This window comes from Pyxicephalus adspersus, chromosome 9, assembly GCF_032062135.1.
Source record: "Pyxicephalus adspersus chromosome 9, UCB_Pads_2.0, whole genome shotgun sequence".
NCBI lineage: Eukaryota > Metazoa > Chordata > Amphibia > Anura > Pyxicephalidae > Pyxicephalus > Pyxicephalus adspersus.
In genome coordinates, this window is record NC_092866.1 from 62,015,605 (window position 1) to 62,030,035 (window position 14,431).

A 14,431-nucleotide genomic window follows, 5' to 3' on the forward strand; every position below is an offset into this window, starting at 1 on the left:
CTCCCTCTAGTGATCCAATTGCAGCATTGTACCTTTGTAGCAAGGTGAGAGGCTGCAGCTGGGGCTGATAAGAGATGGATGGCCCTGCCTGGGTATGTGAGGAGTTCAGGGAATGTTCTTTGAAGTGTCATGCTCCTGGTAAAGCCCCTTTAGAATTATTATCCATAGGGCACAAAAAGGGCACTGAAATTTGCCAATGCCAATGAGGAGTTTTTTTTTTTTTTTTTTAAGTACTGTTAGCTGGGAAGGGATGCTTGTTATATGGCAACAGCAAGAGTGTAACATTGCACATGCACCAAACTTCTCAAAAACTATTTATTGGGTGCTTGTTTTTTCCCCCATAAATCCCTCCCTGAATGCTAGGATGTCTGCATGTGAATATAATGTTCCTTGTAATACCCACACCACCCCTCCCAGGAGCCAGCCCCTTGCCTGCATCAGGACTAATGGAAGATGTATGGAGATGGAAAACACTGAAGGTGTCCTGGAGTTCAGTAACTGGGTGACAACTCACCTTGGGATTTCAGTGCAGCAGAGTTGTCACCTGGAGCTCGCTGTATTTCTTGCAGATCTATGGTTATTATATATTATTATTACACAGTATTTATATAGCGTCAACATATTACGCAGCGCTGTACAAAGTCCATAGTAATGTCACTAGCTAACTCTCAGTCCCTACCTCAGTCATATGTCATTAATACAGTCTAAGGTCAATTTTTAACCCAATTAATCTAACTGCATGTTTTTGGGATGTGTGAGAAAACCCAAGCGCAAACACAGGCTGCATCTGCATGGAGTTTGTATGTTCTCCCCGTGCTTGGGTGGGTTTCCTCTGGGTACTCCGGTTTCCTCCCACATCCCAAAAACATGCAGTTAGATTAATTGGGTTAAAAATTGACCTTAGACTGTATTAATGACATATGACTGAGGTAGGGATATTAAACTGTGAGCTCCTTTGAGGGACATGACAGCGCTGTGTAATATAACAACGCTAAATAAATACTGAGTAATAATAATAATATAAATAAAATAAAGGCCAGAGCGCTAACCCCAATATAGCATTTTTCTGCATTCTTACAAGGCACAAAGCTCTGGAAAATGTTTTGCCTGCACTGAGAAGTTCCGATTGACTTTGATTTTCTTTACAAATATTTACAGTGGTGAAATGACAATGGCCCGCGTAGGGCGTTGACACGAACGCCAAAACCCTGCACTGGAGTACAGAAGGCTTTTACCGGCGTGCGGGCGTGCATTGTCCGCTTTCAAAATAAAACAACCTTGGGAAGACGCTCTACTAAAAGTGCCGAACCTAATGGAGCCGAGGTGTCCGTCACCATGGTTACTAAGTATTCACAGAAAGCACTGATGTCCCCGACTCCTCTGCAAGTAACAAAGGGAGCCCATTGTTAAAAAGCAGAGATCGCCTTAAAGAGCAACCTTTTGTTTATTCTTTAAATATATGTGTGAATATACATGCGAATAAGTGGGTGAAAGCCTTGACAGCATGTTCATTATAGATAATGTTTCTAGTTTGTGGTGATACATTATGGAGGAGCGGCCATATTGGTTGTTTACATTTGCTGGCCCTATGTGTCAGAGCTTACACAGCACTGCTGACCTCCTCCCCACCCCATGTGATGGTGTTCAGACGTGGTGATTGGCTGCACCATCCTGATCACTGCATCCTGGGCAGAAGGGGACATTCCCACCACACATGGATGTTGCAGGTATTTCTGACAAATGTAAGGGGCACAACCGATGCATTGGGGGCAGCACGGTGGCTCAGGGGTTAGCACTCCCGCCTTTCCAGCACTAGGCTCAAATTCCAGCCAGGACACCATCTGCGTGGAGTTTGCAGGTTCTCGCCATGTATGCGTGGGTTTCCTCCGGGTACTCCGGTTTCCTCCCACATCCCAAAAATGTGCAGTTAAGGTAATTGGCTTTCCCCTAAATTGACCTTAGACTACATTAATGACATATGACTATAGTAGGGACATTAGATTGTGAGCTCCCTTGACAGACAGCTAGTAACATGACTATAGACTTTGTACAGCGCTGCGTAATATGATGGCGCTATATAAATACTGTGTAGTAATAATAATAATAATATGTAAAGTACCCATAGCTGAAAATCAAAAGTTCCTAAAACTCAAATTTCCTAACAAACGGAAACGCAAATCCTGCATAGAAAGTTTTGTAGTCTGCTTTTTTTTGTTTCCACAATCCTCAGATGTTTTATTCAAGGTTGGCAGGGCATGCTGAGACATGTAGTGCCAGGACACAGATGTACAAGGTGATCAGACCCACTCACTATGACTGATTACCACTGAACGGTCTGACATGGATGTCATCCAAACTCCTCCGAGCTCACACCTGTACGCTGCTCCGCTGCACCAATATAATGAGGAACACCTGCACCTTATTAATAGAAGCGGAGCCATGACACCTCTATAGCGAGCTGCACTACAAACATCAGAGCCTGAAATATCTCCAACTCATTCCAATGTGGACTCCGCATGTCCATTACCAATATAATATATAAAATATATAATCCCTGGTGAGTACAGAGTTATTTTTAATATTATTATCACTTTGTATCCATACATCAATGACATCTACATTGCATAGATACAATATTTCAGAGAAGACTGAAGGAAAGTTCAGATCTGCTTTAGGATTGAGCGTGGCTCCTGGTGGCTGGCACCTTGTCGGTCTCTTGGCCCACAGCGGTTGTTCCCTTAGAATCACATAATAGCCGGCAGCAGTGAGCATTATTGGTCCCAATCACTGCTGCCCCTATTCATTTTCTATGGGGCTGCCACTAGGTGAAGCAGCTCCCTGGCACAAGAAAGCGGTAAATGCCCAGCAACCTCATGGGCAGTGTGAATGCTTTATGGTATGTGGTAATGCCACCTGGACGTGCCTACTGTCTGGGAGGGGTAACTGGCAGCCCCTGCTGGGCTTTTTCTGGCATTGGCAAATGTCTGTATGTGTGCAAGCAGCTGCAAAAGCCTTTCACCCAGGGCTTATTCACCCTGGCAGTCAGTCTGGCAGTTCAGTTACCGCTTCCTTTTGCCAGGAAATGCTGCCAGTGGGAAGACACAAGGCCTTCTCCTGGGGTGGAGAGAAAGGTGTGTGTCCATCTGATAGAAGATAAGGAGCAAAGTGTCCACTTGCTATAAGACAGGAAGGGGGTGTCCCTGCTGGCTGAAACAAAGGGGCGTGTCCTTCCCCCAAATCAGATTTCCATTATTAGCTCCTTTTTACAGCCACCTGCTGGCTGCAAGCAGTAAATATGAAATATTCATATAAAGTATTTCTTATCTACTTGATCTATAGAGATCATAACATTTTCATTCTTATGTTTTATTACAGTAAATAACAAATGAAGAGAATCTATGAAACAAACAAATTGTTCCCTTTACAGTAACTTTTTGGCTTTCATTTTACCGATCCCTTAACTTTCTCATGCACCCAGAATGGCCCCGGTGTCTCTGGGACCTGGAAGGATCGATAAGGGATGGAGATCCAGAGCGAGCATTAAATCTTTTTTTTTTTCCAGGCTAAGCATTTCTGTGTCATAAAACAAAATGAGAATGAGTCAGCTCGCTGACAGACAGATCCGCTAATGCTGCAGATGTATGACAAGAAAACCGAAGGACAATTAGGAAAGGGCCGTCGCTCTCTGTGAGATGGGATTCTCTTTAAAGAGGACCAGTCATGCTTGTCATTAATAACCCAATTTATATCCAGAATTCTGAATATGTAATGTATTATACATACAAATATAAGTTAGGGGGACCACATACTATTCTAATATTATCTACATTTTAAACATACATGTAAATCAGATTGGTTCAAGGGGTCAATCCTCCAACAGATGTCTTTTATGTGCCGTGGTTAGTCTATGATCCATTGCCATCTACCTGATGGTTCCACCCACCTTGGGCATTACATCCACTCCTGTTGCATTCTTCATGATATAAAACTAATTCAAAATCAGGCAGGGTTGGCAGAAATCCCTTAAAATAGGCACAGCGGGTGTGCAGACCCAGGAACTCAGTGCAAGGAAGGAGGGAGCTCTTTATAATTGGCACAATGGGTGTGCAGACCGGGGAACTGAGGACATGGACAATAGGGGCCCATTATACTGGGTACAACAGATGTGCCAACCAGGAGCAGAGTTTATGGGAGCCCCTTATATAGGGTGTAGCAGGTGTACGGACCTCAGAACTCAATGCAGCAATGGTGGGAAACCTCACAATAGGTACAGCAGGAGTATAGACCCAGGAACCAAGCACAGAGATGATGGGAGTCCCTCATAATGAGTAGATTCCTATGAACTCTGAGATGGTGAAACCCCATAATGGGCACAAGAACATAGTGCGCAAACCCAGGAACTCCAAAACATAGAACAGATTGTCAGGGAGTTACCACTCCATCATCGTCCAGATGCTAAATATAGGTTTTGAGTGGACGATACATAATGCGCATGGCAATTTTTGCATCCGGTTTTGATATTTAAAAAAGAAAACTGAAAACTTCATGATAGTAATCTCTTACCCTGCCGGTCGCAGGTCGGGAAGGGGTCGGTCCAGAGGCAGGCGGTCACTCAGATAAGCATTGTATCCATAGTACTGGAACTGCTTCAGGGCAATCCTTCTGTTCTCAGGGCTGAGATCCTGACCCCAGTGGGAGAAGAGGGAGGAATCTGTGAATGGTTCCGCCACCACTTCCTCCGCCTTCTGAGGAGTCTCTGCAAGACAAAAAGACAGAGGACTTTAATACCAGGAGCAGTGAACTTGTTACAACACCTTAAAATCAATTTCTTCCCTCAATATCACACATCTGTTATACCTTACTGGAAGGTAGCCCGAAACCCATTACTGCCTCCTCATAATCTCATGGAGAATCTTAGAGGGCGTAAGGCTCCTCCACCGGCATTCACAGTTTTTCTCACTTTACTGTGCTAATGGGTGGTCCAGCAATTTGAAGATGGTTTCCTTTGGTAATTTTTTATTTTTTAAAGTAATATAACAAGAAAATAACACACTGAATATAACCACAGCCCATGTTTGCAATTAGTGAGGAAAGTATAAAGTTTTCTGATTGAGAAACATCAACACAAAATATAAAGAAATTGAGATATTTGCCACAAATAGACAGGATCCAACCACAATCACTTTTAAAAAAAAAATTGATTCTTTACAAGACTAATTCTGTCAGTGGGAACACCACCTCCTGAACAAATATGGCGGGAAAGTCTACCTGCTATGATCACATGATCCACCCCAGACCCTGTAATAAGGCAGCCAATCACATAATCACAAATGACTTTACTACAGATCTGTGAAACCGCCCAATATAGTAATGGGCCAATAGATGGGAAGAAGTTCGATTGTTGCCTCTCACACACATAATAAAACATTTGCTACTCCCATATTGCAAAAACTTAATCAGCACCCTTAGGGTAATGCAGCAACCATGTTCACCAAAGTGCCTTCTCATTGGTCCATGTTGGTTCCATGAGTGAACAGAGCACCTATGGCAGCCAGAAAAGTGTTAAAATATAGGCGGAGCCCAAATGAACTACAATAGAGAATATGGAGGAAAACTCTACATTATTTATTCCTAAAACTGATACAAATGTGAAGATATAACATTTTTCATATGGTTTGTGAACCTTTCAGTGTAATTATCAGAGACATTATCTGATGAGTACAAAGCGACACCCCCCTCCCATACAATGCACCAGCTAAATATTTAATCACCATCACCTGACATGATCGCATTTTAAAGATTGGGTGCTAAGTGCCTGCGGTATAATTAATATTGGATAAGCGAGGTCCGGCCATTGTTTTGGCTGCACTGTAAGAGTTTTTGTTTCTAAATTATGCATAAGTGTGAGGGGTGCTTTGTGCTGAGTCCCTTGGAATGGCGAGGGCTTTGATTAAAGAAATATAAGTTTATTTGGAAAACCTGCCAAAAACCTACAGGGCGGCTTCTGCCCTCGTTATGTGCACATAATGTTCTCTTAAGTGCTGCGTTGAAATCAGAAAGTAGAAGACAAATAACTTAAAGTGGACGAAGCAATAAGTTTACAAAGCTGCAGAAATTCAAAGCCTGACATGAAGCAAAAGTGGCCTGGGCTGAGATAATGTCATCAATCTGCTGCACGGAGGAGGAAGAATTTGCTGAATCTCCTTTCTCTCAGTGATCAGACAGTAAAGCTACGTACACACGTCCAATTGTTCTCGCCCGATAATCTGCTCAGGGCCGTACAGTACAGCACCCGTCGTCCATCATCCGAACAACCGTCCTGGCGGATCCACGAACAATGGACGATGAACAATGGTAATGCAACGGAAGGGAGAGATCGCGCAGCGGGATGCTGCTCTGTCGTTCTCCCCCTCCCCTCTTTATAGAGCAGAATGGTGCTGTATGTATAGAGCCCGTTCATGCATCGTGCAGTCTCTTGTCGTAAAAGATCCCTTCCAACGACAATAATTGCAGGTGTGTATGCGGCTTAACATTGTAGCGAGGTGAGAGGGTGCAAATATTTGCCTTAAAATTCACGATTGTGCCAGGAAGTAGATGATGGACCTGGACACTTCCTGAACAAAGATGGGTTCTTCAGAATAAAGAGTACTCCCCAGCTCCTTCTAGCTGGGCGCACCACCCGGAATTTTGCAGTAACCACCCGGCTGTTTTTGAGTGGCTACTGAAACTTGGGTGACAATACAGGGGCTGCCACCCACCTACAGCTTCTTCCCACCAAGTGTAAAAAAATGTTGGAGAGAATCTAAAGATGGGGATGGAGGAAAAGATGAAGGTATTGGTGTGATCAGTCAGAGCAAAAACATGCTTAGAGGTGTTACAAAAACATGTAAAATATCTAAACATGAACAAAAGAAATCGGAGGCCAAGTTCACTTTAAAGTGATCCCATCAGCCATTTGTTTCCAGGAAGTGTCGCGGGACCTTTAGATGGGGACACTCATTTTGGTGACAAAAAAGAACTTCTAACTTTTCTTCTAAACTGATTTTACTCCAACTTCCTGTTGCATCTCACAGGACAGGAGGTAAAGGCTCCCCAAAGGGTCAGGAAAAAAATGGTTTTCTATACTTAGGTGCAATATTGGGTTAATTCCCTTCAAAGCTTTTTACTTTAGAGCAGCTTGCAATGCAGGCACATTGTTGTCTGAAATATGTAAAAGGCTTTGAATTATTAAAGAAGCATTAAACATAGCTGTTGGGACATTACACGGCTGAACGCCTCCCCACCATTACCTCCACCGTGTACATGTGGCCGTTAACAAGAGCTACGCCTTTAAAAAAAAAAATGCAACGGCGGCAATTAGGGAGAAGCGACGAGCGCCTGATAACGATTAGCCTTTTAGTGGAATTGCATATTTACATTCTACAGCTGAATTGGTCTGAATTCCCTAATGCGATTACAGCTGGAGCCAGATTAGATTAGTATGGGTCATTTTCTGGGAGGAAACTGGAGGAAAATAGGTAAACGGCTCGTTTTTTTTTCTTGCTCTTTAAATGTAATTATATTCTAATGTAAACTGGGAACAGACTGCACACATTTGCAAAAAATAAGTTGTTTTAAAAGTTTTGGGGGTTGGTGTTACCTAGGGTGGTCTACATGCAAACCCATCTATCTAGGAGTGCCCGCCCCTTCAGACCCATAGCCACCCATTAGGGTAGTTTAATATTTGCATAACTCCTCCCACTTGTTTGCATTAAAGCTGTAGGTTCCTAGGGGGAGTGGGGAGGTTATTTGTATGCATTACACTTCTGTACATCTTATTGTATGTCATCACTGGGTCACTTCTTTTGTAATGAAGGCGTAGACATGGCTGGAAAGGAGAAGTACATAAAACAACTGGCTACCCCTGTTTATTGTACAGCACTGCATATTATGTTTGTATGTATTATTAATATTAATAATAGTAACTTCTCTTTCTTCTGCTTTCAAGAGCCCTGATGCAGCCAATGGAGTGACTGTTGGGAGGAGTTATGCAAACATCAAAATGCCTTAATTTGCATGCATATCACCATAGGTTGCACTTACATGTGATGCCCAGCCTCCATGACTGAAATCTAATGAATAAAATGGGTGGGGCCAGGACAGTCAGGCTCTGGAGGGAGGGGCTAGATGATGCTGGTAATCCTAGAGCCCGCCCCATTTCCTGGCTTAATCTGATCCGCTGCAGATTCTAAGTTTCTAATTAACTTTGTGAGAAGTTCAAATGTATAGTAAAATCAGGATAAGCAATTAAGGTACAGGAGAGGAGCTGGTACAAGAATGAAGGGAAGGCCAATGGGCAGATTTAAACATGGAGCAGGCTGGATAGAAGATTTAACAAAGGGGAGGCTGGAAATCGGATCAATAAAGGGGAGACTGGAGGGCAGAATAAATGAAGAAGAGGAATAATATCAGTTTTTGCCAAAAAATCACATGCTCTAAGCCAACAAACAATCCCCTCCCGCTTCTTCCCCAAGGACAACAATAAAAAATCTGCTATTCTCAGACACCTGGATCAGATTTGCAAGAAAGGCAAAAAAAGGACGCAGGAAAGGTGAACGCGCTGGATACAATGTTATGCAAATTAAATTCTACAATGAAACCCCAGCCTCAGACAGGCCAGTCCTCGAGGCGGCTGAGACAGGTATTCCTCCTCGCCAGACGACACAACGTGACTTTGAACAGCAGACCAACCGTCCGCTCACTAATGAAAGGCGGCCTGAAACTGCAAAGCAGCTCCATTCAAGGTGACCGTGAAATTATATCAACAGCTGATGCTAAATTCAGGCCGAGTTCAAACAAGTTCTAATCTCTTCTGAAGTGATGGCGGTCTGCAGATGGATTCCTAATTAAAACCTGAGAATGTGTGCTGAACCTAGAACTCTACTCCAAAGAGATAAATTCTACTTGGCATCCATCTGTCCATCGTATTTTTAAATGATCATATGGCTAGTCACCGGTTATTTTAAATTGTAACCGATTCCCATCATTGCACACCAGTTGCAGTTTCAAAAGTTGAAGATATTTTTCTTTTAAGTAACCGTTTTCTGATTTCCCTTCACTTCCTGTTCTAAAGACACAACAAGAAATGAAAGGAAATCTCTTCACGTTTTCATCTTATTGGAGCTCCATCCCCTCCACTATCGCTGCTGATGGCAACTCAAAATGTTGGATTTTTGGATTTCGAGGGAAGTGTCGAAGATGAAAAAGTACCGAAATGATTTACAGAGTCCGGATACATCAGCAATGGAGGGAAGAGATTTCCTCTGCGATCGTCTGTGTTAAATTTTCCTTAATGCGAAAACATTGAAGTCTAAATTCTGCCTTCCATTTATTTCCCCAACGTCATTTGGCTTCCACTTTCCAGCGCGGTAAGCGTAGATGGCGAATTCCCGGCCGGCCCCACGCCTCCTCGCCGCTCTGTCGTTCGGAAATACAAGTTTCACTGGAGTGATTGATGTCAAAGTTACGCTTCATTAGCTTTTTATTAGTAGACAAATCGAGGCGGAAGGCCGGCTTCTCAGACACACAAAGTCACGGTCAGCCGGGAGGCACAAACTACATTTTTCTGGGACGTCAAAAGTTTCCGGATTCTGTGCTACCAAGAAAAAGATATGTCAGCTATCTGGAGAAAGATTTCTGCAGGTAGAAGGTGGATGGATGTACTGAAAGATGAAGGCTCTTACAGGTCCAATACAAAGGGAAACTAGAATAATATCTTCTGGAGAGTGAGAGAGAAAGAGAGAGATAACAATACAGGACACAGAGAGACATGGAATAGACATGCGAGAGAGAGAGATAGAAGAGAAAAATATAAAAGAGAGAGATATTAGACAGAGACATATGAAAGAGAGAGAAAATGATATAGGGGAGTGAGAGAGAAGAATAGAGAAGATACAGAGAGATATGAGATAGAGATATGAGAGAAGCGAGCGAGAGATAGAGAGAGATGAGAGAAAAATATGAAAAGTGAGATATTCCACAGAGACATATGAAAGAGAGTGAATGATATAGGAGACAGAGAGAGAGAGAGAGAGAAGGATACAGGATACAGAGAGATATGAGATAGACATATGAGAGAAGCAAGATAGAGAGATAAGAGAGCAAAATATACCGGGTAAAAGAGAGAGAAGAATAGAGAGAAGGATAAAGGATACAGAGAGATATGAGAGAAATGAGCGAAAGAGAGACAAATGAATGAGAGTGAAGGATGAGAGAGAGAGAGAGAGAGAGAGAGAGAGAAAGAAAGAGATATGCGATCAAGAAAGAGAAAAGAGAGAGGAGAGAGAGATGAAAGAGCTTTGAGATAAAATGAAAGAAGGATATATGAGAGAAAGAGAGAAGGATAAAGAAGTGAGATGGGAGAGACTTATATAAAAGAGAGTGAGAGGAAAGAGATGAGCACGAGAGAGATATGAGTTACAGAGAGATATGAGAGAGAAGGGGGGAGAGACGTGATATAGAGAGACATATAATTGAGATGAATGAGAGGGTGAAGGATATATGGGAGACATATGAGACCGAGAAAGAGAGGAGAGACAGATATAAAAGAGGGAGTGTGAGAAGAGAAGGATATAAGAGAGATATGAAATGGAGAGAATGATATCGGAGAGAGAGATGTGATAGAGAGACATATGGGAGAGATAAGAAAAAGAGAGAAAGATATAGGAGAGTGTAAGATAGAAAAGGAGAAGAGTCAGATAGGTGAGTTAAGAAAGTTAGATGTAAAGATATATAATATGCATATTGCACAGAAATCTAGAGATAGGACATAGAAAATTAGTGATTAGAGAGATTATGAATAGATGAATATGATGTAGAATAACTAGATTGATGCAAATTTGATAGCTGAAGATTGAGACCGGACAGAGAATCATAAATAGTACAATATAGAATAGATAGATGATAGATGACATGACAGATGATGGTATAGATGAGATCAGATGATGGATGGATGACATTGCAATCTTTGGAAGTGAAGGTCTCCTGAAAGACAGGTCTGACCCATATTCCGCCCACACAACTCGAATACAAGAACAATTCTCCGGCATTGACTTCCACCCACCTGACTGTCATAGGTGGAGCCATTGTACGATCGATGAGGATTGAAGCTCCAGTTGACACCATGGCAACAAGGATTCCTGTCCATAAATGTCATGGAAGCGACATAACTTCCACCATTACAGACAAGAAATAAATATTGCAGCCGGTGCAGAGTCACAGCCAGCTGTCGTGTTCCTCTATATCTCTCTTTCCTGATATTTGGTATTTATTGATCATGTTCAGTTTTGTTTCAGAGCAGCTGGAAGATCCCGGCTTTGTGGGACTCATTCAGGTGCATTTATTACAAGACAAACAGCACTAAATGTACCAAATCTCACACATCAGAGGATTGTTTAATATTGTGTCTATATACCCAAAGATGAAACCTCCAGCCAAGGTTTCAGTATCTGCACTGACAACACTGCATTGATGCTGGTGTGTCTTTTGTTTTAATGATCCCTTCCTTCCCCTTGTTATGTGTTCAAGGTGTCCCCATAAATCACATTTGTTCTTGGGCTATACCAATCCCTGTGGCTACAACTCATGCTTCATTTGGAATGTTTTTCATTGTAGACACCCTTTGTCTAGCTGTTCTGCTGCCCTCTAGTGTTCAGCCAGAAGAAGTGAAAACACATTGTACAAGGATTGAGTGTGGTCACCATAGGAAAGGCAGTCTGTTCCCCAACAACTCCTACTAGTTCCCCTTTCTAACCTCCACGTTATTACTGTATAATGTTGAGATACAAAGGTCAAAAGAAACCAATGGGAATGTCAAGGGGACACAAAAGGTCAACACTAGTGGAAGTGTCAATTTCCCAGCAGACCGTGTGCGGTGGGCATTTCTTATCAATATCGTGGCATATAGGGGAAGTACTGTCCTATTTACACAAGATGTCCTCAGTTTGAGGGCCAGCATTTTTCAACCCACCACCTCTGAGCCCATGTGGTCATATTCCATAGCCTATATCTGGACAATGAAAAGAGAAGAAGCACATGGATGAGCTCATCTCTCTGTTCTTATTCCTCCTATCACCATGCTTCTTGTCAGCACTGGATGGTTCCTTGTGCTTCTTCTTCATCTTCATCCCTTATATACAAAGACTACAAGAAGCTGATACCCGCTCTGTTTCAGGTCCATATATACACATTGATATATTAATAAATCCACAGCTGGAGAGGATACACTTTGATCAGTGAAGCTGGGTAATCCAGCAAACCTAGAATGGATCTGGTCCAGAACTGAAAACATTTGCTAACAAATAGGAAATGACTTTTAGGTAAAATCCATTCCTGGTTTGCTGGATCACCCAGCTTCACTAATGAAAGTGCATTCTCTCCAGCCTTGGAGAGTTTTAACAAATCAGGCCCATTATATCTGCCTGGAGTTCAGCTTTAACATTACCGCTCTACATTCAGACATATAACTACAGACTTTGCTTGATGACTGACTCATAAAGGAACATCTGACAGGTGCTCTTTATCACCCTCAGCGGTGTGGCTGGCTGTGTTCTCTGATTACATAACCTTGTCTATAATAACTGACATGTTTAATTAGTGCCAGGCACGGCGCCCCCTCCCGGGACTCACAATGTGACTTTCAACGTTTATGACACAATTAAAGTTTCCGATGGCTGGTAGAATATTCTCCGGCGCAGGTCTCCAAGCGTCAGCTCTTTATCACCCACCAAAAGTAAACAGCTTCTCCATCGACTAATGTGGCGTCATTACCGTTACTAATTAGAGAAAGCGCATTAAGTAATGAACTGTCAAACAGCGATGCAAGGGAGTGCCGCCGCCATGCAAACTAATTACTGAATTGTTTTATCTTCTGCTCTGCAATCCTCCATTGTTCATAAAAAAATGCATTTGTTATTTCAACATGGCAGCCTGGGGCCAATGTCCTGGCTATGGCTCAGGGGGTCACTGTACCAGCTATGTTAGGGGCCCCGTGTTCAGTAACCATTGGGGACAATGTAAAGCAGTGTAAAGGTTCCTCCAGAGGGCCCCAGGGGTTCCTTGAGCTTTAAGAAGTTTGTGCCTCTTAGGTCAGTAACTGACGCCAATGATCTTTTTGGCTGTAAGGGTGACATTCTTCCCACTGCAATTTACTGTGAGCTGTGGATATAGTAATTATAGAACGGGTTCCTTAGGTTAAAAACATAACGAAAGGCTGCTGTAGGAGATGCTTCTACAATCACAAGGGTATGTTCACTGGTTTCCACCCATATTGGCCTGTTTACTTGTGGCAGGATTATAAGATTGTAAGCTCCTGGGGTCAGCGAGTAATCTGAAGGGGTCAACAGTTTCTGTAATGCAGTACCGAGGGAATAGCAACAACTAAAGCACAAATCTGTCTTTTGTACATTGGCGATCAGACTGTCATACTGGTTTTACCCAAAATTGGTCATCAGTCAAGTGAATGGAGCTTCTGATCGCCATTTTTAAACGTTAGGATCTTGGCGGTAATTGTCCCATTGATGGCCATATGAGTGCCAATTGGGCTGTTTGATCCCTATTGTGATCCATGGTATTCTCTGTTTATAAAGTCATCTGATTACCATTTTCATATTATTATAAATAGGGCACTGGAATGCAAAGTTGGTGATCAGGCTGAAAGTTGTCAATCTTAGCAGCTGAGCAGCCATTTTTATAAATGGGGCAAAGTAAAAAATACAAACAGCGCCATTTTTCTTGCGAACACCCTGTTCACCTCTTTTGTAAAGTGACCCCTCTGTTTTACCCCAATCCCCTTACAGCTTTTAAGGTTTGTTTTTTAATTTGCCCTACAATTCCTTACAATTTATTTGTTCCACTGTTTTAAGCAGCCTCCCCGGTCTGCATCCATCCCGAGGCTGCTGTGACCCGCACTGGGCATGACTGGCAGTTGGAGTGTGATAAGCCTAATTCCATTAGCCAATATGGATCCCCCCGGGGCGATCTCTGAATCACAACTGCTCAGCTATTGCAAGCTGCTATGGAGGAGAGACAGCGCACAGCCAAACAACATCTGTGTATCATAAACAGCCATTGCCTGTCCTTGTTTAAAAAGAAGAAAAAAGGTACCGGGCACTTCAAGAGCCTGTATAAATCTCATGGATAGGACAGCAAAAAAATATTGCAGAGTAGATTAATAGTTGTGGTTTGTTTGGGTGAAGATGATTTGGGATCTAAATTTCCTTGAGGATTTATGGTTTTGTGAAGCTGTTCACTGTACCATCAAGCAGCGGTAGATGTAGACAACAACAGGCCCCTGTGCAGAACTGACTTGGGCCCTCGTAGGGGCGCCTTGTAACTGAGGAGGGTCCAGGGCCCTCATGGAGTGGCACACTTTGCACCTCCCAGTCATCAAATG

General features: G+C 42.8%; 1 protein-coding gene across 1 annotated transcript in view; it reads right to left on the reverse strand.

The window, feature by feature from the left end:
- The window catches only part of GALNT18 (polypeptide N-acetylgalactosaminyltransferase 18), a 203,506-nt gene that overhangs the window by 73,308 nt on the left and 115,767 nt on the right, over positions 1-14,431 (reverse strand). The window contains exon 2 of the mRNA XM_072422272.1: positions 4,564-4,756. Coding sequence (XP_072278373.1) covers positions 4,564-4,756 — 193 coding nt within the window. The remainder of the gene's footprint in view (positions 1-4,563; positions 4,757-14,431) is intronic.